The 11,138-nt window shown below is 40.4% G+C and overlaps 1 protein-coding gene across 1 annotated transcript; it reads left to right on the forward strand.

The window, feature by feature from the left end:
• Positions 1-515: 515 nt before the first annotated feature.
• On the forward strand, positions 516-2,507 carry fgf1b (fibroblast growth factor 1b). The gene is made up of 3 exons (XM_053648969.1): positions 516-784; positions 1,543-1,646; positions 1,923-2,507. Exons 1-3 carry the CDS (start codon positions 616-618, stop codon positions 2,112-2,114), a joined length of 465 nt encoding a protein of 154 aa, XP_053504944.1. The 5' UTR covers positions 516-615; the 3' UTR covers positions 2,115-2,507.
• The last annotated feature ends 8,631 nt before the right edge of the window (positions 2,508-11,138 follow it).

Genomic DNA, 11,138 nt, shown 5'->3' on the forward strand with positions numbered 1-11,138 from the left:
AAATGTACAATAAAGAGAAGCAAACAGCAACAAAAAAACAACAACAACTAAACAAAGTCAGTGTTTCTCATGGCAACACTTTGTCTTGGAGTTCTTGCACTTCTTCTCCACACTTTGTCACTACACTTTTTTGCAGCTAATCCCTGACATCCAGAATTCCTTTTTTTCCCCCTTCTGAGAAGTGGTCAGTGGTCAGATTTTTACTGACCCAATAATGAACAAGTCATAAAAGAAACATCTAGGACACCATCTGTATTTTATATAAAATAGGGTGAACTGAGAGTTCTGCAGGGTATTGTGTACTGGAAATGGTGTAATCATGGGAATGTCATCAGACACCATGCGTGATATTACGCACATTTTGACCGAATCGGTCCGTTTCTGTTGTGTGAGACACAGTGAAAGGTGTTTTGGTGAAGGTCCCGGTGTCACTGGTCGGTGACCCTTTTTGCGCGCGTTTTGCGCACACCGGAGCATCTGGGTCAGCGCTGTGCGTAATAAAATCAGAAGGGCGGCGTTACGGTGAACACACACACACACACACACACCAAGCCCAGTGAGGGAACCGGAACCGGGAGCGTTTCAGTGCGCCAGGGGTTCTGGAGTGACTGCGGAATGACGGAGGGTCTCGTCACGGTCCTCGGACCGTCGCCATCGCCGTTTGATCTCGAGCAGCCGAGTTACGACGCTTTAAAGCGGCTTTACTGCAGGAACGGAGGGCAGTTTTTACGCGTGTTACCCGGCGGAGTTGTGGACGGAATCCGGCAAGAGAACGACGCTTACAGTAAGAACAGAACAACATGAAGCTCGAGTGAGACGTGGACAACAACTGAACTCCATTATTAACACTAACACTAGGCTTCATCTTACACAACAACATGTCCAGCTGTGGATTAACACCTGGTGTCTGTTTGTGTGTGTGTGTGTGTGTGTGTGTGTGTGTGTGTCTATCAACCTTCAGCGTGTTCATGCAAATCTCAGCTCTTACTGTCTACACTGTCAGGAAATCAAATACTAAACTGTACCTCTGGCTGTCACTGAGGTGCTGCTGTTATCTTCTGTACATTTAACATGTACATTTAACCCCCCCCCCCCCTTTCTTAAACTGTTAAATGCTTTAAAAACATCTCAGTCTTTAAAAAACATCTGTAATATTTCACATCCTTCATTATCTGCTGAACGGTGTCTGTTCTCTAACTCTTATTCTAAGTTAACTTTGGAATATTGTGCTTTGTGTTGTGAAAGGATTTATGGGTCACTGTAGTACTTTTAATTAGCTTTTGGAGTCGTTATAATCATATAATGCATGCACGTTCCTGACAGCGTCGACCAGTGACGTGAATGTCCGTGTCTGTATGTTAGAATGCAAAATCTTCATTTATAATCATCATCATCAGCATCATCATCATCATCCAGGTCGCTACTCGTTTACCAAAAAATAGCTTCCATTTGGAATAAAATAGACACAGAGAGCATGCGACACACACAACTGGAGTCACCTCTTGACACAGCATTTGTCTGCTGCATTTTTATTCCTCACAGCTGTGCTAAAGGTGAAAGCAGTGAGCACAGGTGTGGTGATCATCAGAGGTCACGAGGCGGGACGTTACCTGGCCATGGACAGAAGCGGAAAGCTTTATGGCACTGTGAGTTTGTGCACGAGTTAAATTCACACTGTGTTCAAACTAAACAACAAGAACACTGAACATGTGTGTCGTATGCGTATAACTGTACCAGGGCGGTTCCTTTAAAACCCACACAGCAATGCTAAACAGGCAATTTCCAGTAAGCATAGTAGACCACAAAGACTGTAAAATGATGCAATACGCAATGTTCAAACTTGTTCTAATGCTTCCCTGACTTCCGTGTAGACGAAGTTTAAGCCACACACTTCATTAATCTGTCCTGATTTTACTTCCCAGTCCTTGCTGAATGACGAGTGCTATTTCACAGAGAAGATGGAGGAGAACCACTACAACACGTACAGTTCACACAAACATCGGGAGCACGGGGTCTGGTACGTGGGCATCAAGAAAAACGGCCAGATGAAAAGAGGTCCTAACACCCACAGAGGCCAGAATGCGGTCTACTTCCTGCCCATTCCTGCACAGTGAGCACTGAAGTTTCACATTGTTTGGAATTTGCAAAGTGGGATTAATGTCAAATGACCAAAAAAAAAAAAACTTTTATAAATAAGACGCTTGATTTACGATTTCTGGTTCTCAAAGTTTTGGGTCTGGAGGCCCTCGGTGCATAACCACGGGGTCCACGCTTTTCTAAAGAGGATTTTCTGCTCTAAAGTGTCACTTATCTTTAAAAGAAATGCTGTTTTATTAATTTATTGTTTTGATGTATATATTAATTTAAGTAAATAGAAAATAATAGTAATTTCACGTACAATCTTACTAAATCACCTTTTTGTGTACTATTCTATATTGTACCTTTGAGCTACTGTATATTTATCTCATGATCAAAGTATTTTGATATTAATAAAACTTTTGATTAGATTTGTTATTTAAACTGATCGTTCAGAAGATCACATACAACCCAGTGTTTCTGACTTGCGTAACCGTGGTAACTGAATTACAGAAATAAGCATCCAGATGATATTTAATGGACACACTGTTGAGAAAAGATTTTATATTGCACTAGTTTTGTTGGCGCAAGTAACGTTATAATATTTCGGTGAAGAAACAAATCATTGTAACGTAACAGTAGGACATCTTGAGACAATTATAAATAATGGGTGGAAAATACTTTGGCAGAAAATGTGTGTTCACATTTTGAAAATGTCTACGAACTGCGCACACACACACACACACACACACACACACACACACATGTTCACACCTAGGGGTAATTAAGAGCTGACAATCTACCTAATGACATGTTTTGAGAGGTGTGAGGAACCCAGAGGAACCCAGAGGAACCCCACACAGACACGGGGAGAACATGTGAAACTCCACACACACAGTAACCTGAGCTCAGGATCCTGGAGCTGTGAGTTTAGCTTGTTAAGATTTTCACACTTAAGAATCATCCATCCTTTATTATTAATGTGTATATTATTTTTGCAAGCAGGACATTAAAGTTAAAAGGGCTATATGGAGTGTGTTATGCTTTACTTTAGTTAAAATAATAGTCTGTATTATGGGTGTAACAATGTGATGATTTAACAGGCAACAATCATAAAAAAAATGATTCATTATAATTGATTATACATGAGTTATTATTGAAAAAGGACAGAAAACTGGTGTGTAAAAAATATTTTGAAGCTGATGTGTAAATCATTTTGATTTGTTCGTAATGCTGATACTTTGAAAACAGTCTTTCTCTACATCATCATCATCATCATCATCATCATCACACAGTACCGCTAGGCCTACTCCAGACTCGGAACACAGATGGTCACATATCAGTCTTTTTTATTACTAAACGTATTAATATTAAATCACCAGCACAACTGATTTGGGCAATTCGAGTAATATCAAAAGCAACCGGGTTGCTGTGTAAAGTTTTTCAAATATATTCTTGAATGTACGTAAGTACACGAGTACAACAGTTTCTTTAAGTTAAAAAGCCTGACTTGAAAGGACGTAGGGTCAGAGTCAGGGTCAGCTATGGCATGGTGTTAGGGTTAAGGGTCTTACTCAACACACAAGACTGCCTCTCTGGTGGTCCTGAGATGTGAAATCACAGCCCTTTCATTACTAGTGCAGAACCTTAACCACTAAACCTCCTCTGTCTACTCTTAAAAAGTGCTACACGAGCGATATGATGATGAATTTGAAAGAAATATACAAGCAGTGGGGTTTTTTACTTTCAAAATGCAAAGTACTGCGCAAAAAAAAACGTGTTTTAAATACAAATTTTGTCTTAAATGTTAATTTTATGACTTCTTCATTATTATTGAGTCAAACATTACTTTTCCTACAAAAAAAATTTTTAAAAAAATAAATGTTTGTTTGGCAGTAAAGAAAGGAACAGATCACACAATACACCACTTTTGAAAGCAAAGTCCTGATGAAGTGTGTGGGGTTTTATCTGCAGAAACAGAAACAGAAACGAGAGTCGAGTGATGCGTTTTTAATCAGCACAGCGCTGTTACGCTTCATATCCACTTGGTTTAGTTTATTATCGTTTACTGCTTTTAACAGAGGACTTTATTTATGTACAAATGTCCAATTTCATTATTTTTGGAAGGCATCTTTGATTTATAGCATTTCTTTGCGTGTGCCTAAGACTTTTGCACAGTACTGTGTTACACAGACGGTCCACTAGGTGACAGTGTTGTATCTGACCAATGCATTTGAAATGAAAACGTTCACTCTATTATAGGTAATCATTCAGGATGTTAGTCATCACTTCAGAAGAGATTTGGGTTCTTCTTCTCCTTCTTCTTCTTCTTCGTAATCTATTTCATTATATATTTGTTATATATTTCATTTACAAATCCTAAGGTGCATATATTCATTAATAACAGTCTTTTATCCGTGTGATCTATTTTGAATACTACTTCATTTCGTATCTCCATTTTGGTGATGTCATTTAGAGAGAACTAATCAAAATGGCTTCACAATAATCATGTCCTCGTTTAAGGTGGTGTGAAGCAGCTGAGGCAAATGGCCAACAGCAGCTGTGACTGTAGGAAATTAGGCCCCCTGCTGTGAACTAGTCACATCGGTGTGCTGAATCACAAGTAGGAGAAGCTCATTCCAAACCCATTAGCAGACATGTGTTGAGTTTTCAGCTTTACAGAGATACAAAAACCCCATAGACTCAAACAGATGTGCAAAAGGCATATCCACCCACGCAGACATGAGGGACGACTAAACCATGCACAGATACACACACACACACACTCACACTCACACACACACACACACTGTTCTGCACTCTGGCCTCCAGCCTCTAGGTCCACAGTCAGTGCAGGAAGAGAGCTATTCACTGTAAACTGAACAAGCAATAGCTTCCTCTGGGAGTCCCCAAACACAGCTGCAGCCAAGATACCAGCACCATAAAACACTTTGACAGACCCGTGTCAGGCCGGAAGACAAATCCCCTGTAAATTGCACAAACACTCCTCTGTTACCTCAGAGCAGAGCACACACACACACACACACACACACACACACACACACACACAGAGGCATCCTAAAGTTAGAGGACCCTCTGGACCACCATCTCCTGAGAATGAAACTCTATCACTACCATGCATGCTTGAACTTGTTCACTTCGCTTCTGTCCATCCAGAGCTAAGATACATCCTACATGACCACGATAATGAAAATTCAACTAACAAATCCAACTGGACTCATTTGCGTCCATGCTAACTGCCACCGCTGAGGTTATGCTGGCTTCTGTTCACCGTCAGCCATGTTAGAGTTCTCGGCCAAACTATCTCTTTAAAGACAGAATACCATCTGTTCAAGCGCTTACCATCAACTCAGATTCTACACAAAGCAGAAGGCCATGGGGAGCGTGAAGGGAAAGGCACTGACACAACGGACAATTCCTCCCCGTGTGCACGCTTCGACAACAAACTTTAGTGATTTTATATATAAATATATGTGTTGTTTAGTCATAATGATTTTTATAATATAGTCTAGTATGATTAATTTAGCCAGTCGGTGTGAATGCCACCAAATTCCTCTAGGCATTAATATCATTTAACTATTACTTCTCATTATTAGGTCTCAAAAAGTGGTTCATATGATCATTTATTTTGATGTATCTTTCCACCTTTAGGAACCTAGATTAAAAATTTATTAAAATACAAAAATATTTATATTGTTGTGCAAAATTTTTCAATCAAAAGGCCATATAGTACTGATTAATTAACGGCAAATAATAACGATGTGGAAAATGTACGGTACTTTATTTCCATTTTCAATGGAATTAAATGATTATTTACGAAGGTCAATATTAAAGGTCACTATTACAAATAAAGAAATCATTTACATTCTTACTGTTTGTACTGTTGAAGACGTTTGTCTGAGTTTCTGTTAAATATTTTTACATCGTTATTGTTTTTTTAATTGATTGTTATTATTCATAAATAGCTATTATCTATTCAGAAGTGTGTAGTGACAGACACGGGCACATACTGGAGATTTTCCTCACATCCCAGTGAGTACTGGCTCTTTCACACGGACCTCCGTATGTGGAGGAGCAGCCTGTATTACATCTCGGGACTGATGTCCAGGAAGTACAGCATGCCTCGTTTATCTTTCCTGTTTTTTAAAACTTTGGCAGGAAAGCCGGACCGGAATATGGCAAACTTTTATTCCTGCCCCAGTCCTGCTTTCATAGTGCGTCCTCAGGATGCTGACATTATCTACACACACCTAATGACTAAGTCCCTGTTTTTTTTTTTTTAGCTTGAGTCAGGTCGGAAATGCGTACGATCTGCGATGGTGGTGCACATATTTCTGGGGCTGATGTGGAAGATGATGTGTTTGAAGTTTTTCCACAGTAAGGTCTCACAGAATCTCACAAGCTTACTGTCCTCGATATAACATGAAGATGCCATTTCCTTTTTCACATTCCTGCTATTGTCTGAGATCCCACTGCCTTTCAAACAGCCTCTTTCTTTAACCTATTGACAAACAAACGCTGCACATTCAGAGCCTCTATTTTCAGCAAATGCTTCACATTCCAGGTTGAAGCACAGCATTTCCTCTCCTTTATGATGTCACTTTTGTACGTTTCCTCCTGACAACCCTGCCCTCCACCCCTCAAGCTTCCTCTTTCCTTCATTCATTCTTTTTTGGGCCACATCCTCTCCTGTGAAAGCGCACGACGAGAGCTCTTATAATTATCCCTTTTATTCACAGGAACATCTAAATAGGTCACTTTTTTTTTTTTTTTGAAGAATTGACCCATTGTCTCAGTAAGGGGGTGGAGTGGGACTCGGCTTACTCAGTCTCCCACAGAGAATCCTGAAAACTGACCATTTCCAATAAGTTGATTTCCCCAATTTCCCCCAATCTCACCAGGCAGCTAAAGTGTCTGATGATCGAAGGCCTAATTTCAAAGTTTGGGCCAGAGAGACCTCAGGCAACGGTGAGAAATTCCCTGAGTATAAGAGACGGCCAAAGCAGTATCAGAATTAGTTAGCAGGTCTAATTTATTTACCAAAAAAGGAAAGAAAAGAGAACCAAAGAAAGTCAGCACTGTTCTAGACCTTTACAATTATGCTATTACCTTCCAGGGCCTCATCCAGGGCATTTGTTTGGGGTAATAACGGAAATGTTTTCCTGTCTTGAAGTGTATTTATACATTAAAGCTAACAGATGCTGTTAATTCTTATTATTTGTAAAGGGAAAATTGTAATCCTTCTTTTTTTTTTTTTTTTGGGGGGGCCTCATAGCTCCAGATCCCCAGTTTAATCCTGAGCTCAGGTTACTGTTTGTGTGGAGTGTCACATGTTGTCTCCATGTCCACACGGGTTTCCTCCGGGTTCTCCGGATTCCTCACACTCTCCAAAAACATGACAGTAGGAAGACTAGATCTGGATAAATTGCCCCCAGGTGGGAATGTGTGTGTGCATGGTGCACTGTGATGGACTGATGCCCCATCTTACATTTTAATTCCGCTTGGTCGGGATAAATCTTCTCACATTTCTACCCGCGTGAATGTAAACTGCTTTGTCATTGTCTCAGCAGAGGAGTGGGCTGATCCGGAAAGTGTCAGGAATCGTTGGCTTTGCATCGCCTGTCTCTGGTAGAAAGGGTAATGGGAAAGTGATGGAGGCTCGGTTTGGGGCTTGGACGGGCGTGTTGAGTGGTGTTTAGTGAGGATTTCAGGCTTACAGGCTGTCTGCCAGAGTGGGGCTCTTTAAGCAGTCATCCAGGGAAGACTCTGAGCTTCCGGACTGGAAGTGGCCAGAGAGCTCGAGGCTCAGAGGCAGGAGACAGATCTGCATGAGAGATGACCCTGTTTCCTGTGAGCTTGATCTGTTGTTCTCTCTTTGTCCAACTATCTCCTTCCCTATCCCCTTCTCGATCTAGACTTCCCGTCAGTGACCTCGTTCTATTTATTCCCTCTCACTATCACGCTCTCTGCAGTCCATCCGAGTCCAGTTTTCTTCACAGCCATGACCAGATGCAGACAGAGAGCGAGTTAACCGTAAAGCCAGATAAAAGAAATGCTTTGCTTTTTGCTCTCGTGTTAAGTCTGTTCTTTCCACTTCACTCCACAGCTATAGGAGGAAAATGGGGGAATGGATTCAGTGTCAGGATTTCTAATTGTGGGACACGTTGCAGATGGGAAGGAGCAGTGCCATGGTAGACTAGAGCAGAACAGCAGACCTTGAGGCCCAGCTGGCAGAGACGGACTCACACATCACTGCTCACCCCTGCGATTTGTATGCATAGGAAGTTGAAAGCACATAGGAGTCGCATTTGCTTTTCTTCATTTGCTCTTAAATCATGCCAAGATTTTCAGTAGTCCACGATGGGCGAGTGTGGAGCAGTTTGGAGCAAGAGAGAAGGGTGAATGAGTAGTGTCAAAACTGTGAATGTGGAACATTGTTAAATCATAAAAGATCACAGTACAAAACTCAAATCATGAATAAAAACTGATAGATGAATACACAGAAAGCCGGCGTGGACGGAATAATGTGAAGCTTATTATTCAGTAAGTAAAGTGAAACTACTTGAAAACAATATTAACTAGTTAAGAGTCAAGAATGAGAGTCTAAACCCACTGACAAGTCCTAGAAGATGAATGGATTAAATTCTACAATAAAATGGAAGAATAGACAAGAACAACCTCAGCAGGTTTATCCAAAGCACAGAAAGACCAAGTGCACGTTCTTTTGTGTCAGATACACCTACATTATACGTCAGTATGTAGATATACAATTCTCAGCTGTAGCTAAGTACAATCAGTAAGTGCTCTATCCTGGTCAGGGCTTGCGGTGAGTCTGGAGTGTATCCTGAACACTGGGCACAAGCCAGGAATACACCCAGGACTCGAGGAAGCGGATAGTTCGAGAATAAAAAAGCTCTGTGGTTCCAGTGAATAGAAAAATATTATTGTTCACATTTGGGTTCTTTAAGAAACCAAAAAATGTTCATTCATTGTATTGCATCGCTCTAAAGAACCTTTTCCGGTACCTTTATATTTAAGAATGTACATGGTACAAGATTTTCCCTAAGGCAGAGATGTTCACAAGTCTGAGTGAAGTCTCGAGTCTCACAGTCTGTGAAGTGCGTGCCAGTCTCGGGTCTGGAGTCACACGCTTGTTTTAACACTCTAATCGTTAGCTGGAGGTGTTTTACTGCACACAAAGACTTAAACTTCCTGCTAAATGGCATGAAATTAGTCACACAATATGTAAAAACGCACGCATGTATTAAAACGATCAAAACAAACATTTCTAGTCGTATCACAACTTTCTTTGAAACCTATCAGGCTAGAGATAGATACAGATATCTAACCCAGATCTATGGACCGAAAACACATCTGCTGTCCAGACTAATCAACATTTCAGGGTGTGTTTTCATATCTCTTTATACCACAGCGCAGATGAATTCTTGAATCAGAAGGTGATGATTCATTTTCTATAACAGCAGCTCTGACAGTAGTTCTGTCTGTAACACAGATCACAGGTTTATATTAACGCGCTCGTTCTAACACGTTATCGTTTCCACAGTGCCAGCTCGTTCACAAGGACAAGTACGGTGGACACTCCACATAAACGGATTAAAAATCATCGGTATGGTGAAGTTTTCTTTAAGGAGACATTTATTTTATATTTATCAAGGTCTGCAGGGTCAGTGTTTTGATCCATGGCCCGTCATGTGTTATTCCTCACTTATAAAACATTTTCCTCCATTTGAGATCACCATTCAGTGATGTATAGTAAAACCTATGCTTTTAGCCAAAGTACTTTAAACCATTCTAAATGTCAGTGAATCCTAAGATATTCCACATCAGCCTGGATGCAGGACGACTTCTGTGACAGCACGACTGAACCTAAACATCAGAACAATTTACTCCGTCTCATAAAAATCTCAGGTTTTACTGCATTACTAAACAAGTAGTACTCGAGACCGACAGCGTGGATGGGGACGTCTCCACTGCCTAAACGTCTAATCCTTCTTATTACTGATTTGTTTGTCTCTTAAAATAAACTTCAAACAGGAACGAAGCTATTGAAGAAAAACGATTTCAGACATTTGACCTTGCTGTGACCTTCACCCTGTTTGGATAGATCCCAAAAGCTAATCATTTCATCTACAGGTTACAAGGATGATTCCATACAAATCCTCTAAACATTCAACCACTCGTTCTGGCAATATCAAGCTAACGATGATCTCGGATGGACCCAGTGGTGGAGGAAGGAAAACTGACAGATCAACACCACCATGTAGACAAATCTGGAACAGACCCAGATATTTACAATGGACTCATCTATCTGCAATTTCTTTTCCTAGCTGAAATAATTCTCCAGTAATTTCAAAGTACTTGTTAAAAATCTCAAATGCAATTTCTTATTTTTCTTTCTTTTAAAAATATATATATATTGCTGGATTTGTCAGTAGCTCATAAAAGCCGTTTCCTTCGCCTCCCAATATTCAAAACAGAACATCAGCCTTGAAAGAGAGAACCGAGAACTTCCCACAGAGATAAACGAGTGAATGCACCAACTTCTGTACATTTGGAAGTGTTATAATCAGATCCTCATTCAGGTACTCATCATTCTCGATCATGGTCTCTGTCTGATCTGATCTGATCTGATCTGATGAGAGAATGAAAAGGACGAGGAGGATTTTGTCTACAGGGAGGGCTTCGGTCACTGCTGGAACTGGAAAACTGGAGAACAAGGTGTGAGAAATGTGTGTGTTTGTATGTTTTGCATGGAACTACAGATTATAAAACAAAATTATTAGATATTTAGCAAACATATGCATATAAGACTCCAGAAATTGTGGAACAAATGCTGTAAATATGAGCTGTATAGCATTCAGAGTGAGTACATCATTAATTACATTTTTTTTTTTTTTTTTACAAATGTTCTGTGCTATGTATATTAATTCCAGAGGTGTGTGTGTGTGTGTGTGTGTGTGTGTGTGTGTGTGTGTGTGTGTGTGTGTGTGATAAGCACACAGCACTTTTTATAGTTGCTC

The sequence above is a fragment of the Ictalurus furcatus genome, chromosome 18 (assembly GCF_023375685.1).
Source record: "Ictalurus furcatus strain D&B chromosome 18, Billie_1.0, whole genome shotgun sequence".
NCBI classification, from domain to species: Eukaryota; Metazoa; Chordata; class Actinopteri; order Siluriformes; family Ictaluridae; genus Ictalurus; species Ictalurus furcatus.

What these genes read in the sequence shown, in the direction of transcription:
- fgf1b (XM_053648969.1), top strand. Translation starts at nt 616, where the DNA reads ATGACGGAGGGTCTCGTCACGGTCCTCGGACCGTCGCCATCGCCGTTT. An exon ending in GCAAGAGAACGACGCTTACA is followed by an intron (nt 785 to 1,542) that starts GTAAGAACAGAA and finishes TATTCCTCACAG; the next exon opens with CTGTGCTAAAGGTGAAAGCA. An exon ending in GCGGAAAGCTTTATGGCACT is followed by an intron (nt 1,647 to 1,922) that starts GTGAGTTTGTGC and finishes TTTACTTCCCAG; the next exon opens with TCCTTGCTGAATGACGAGTG.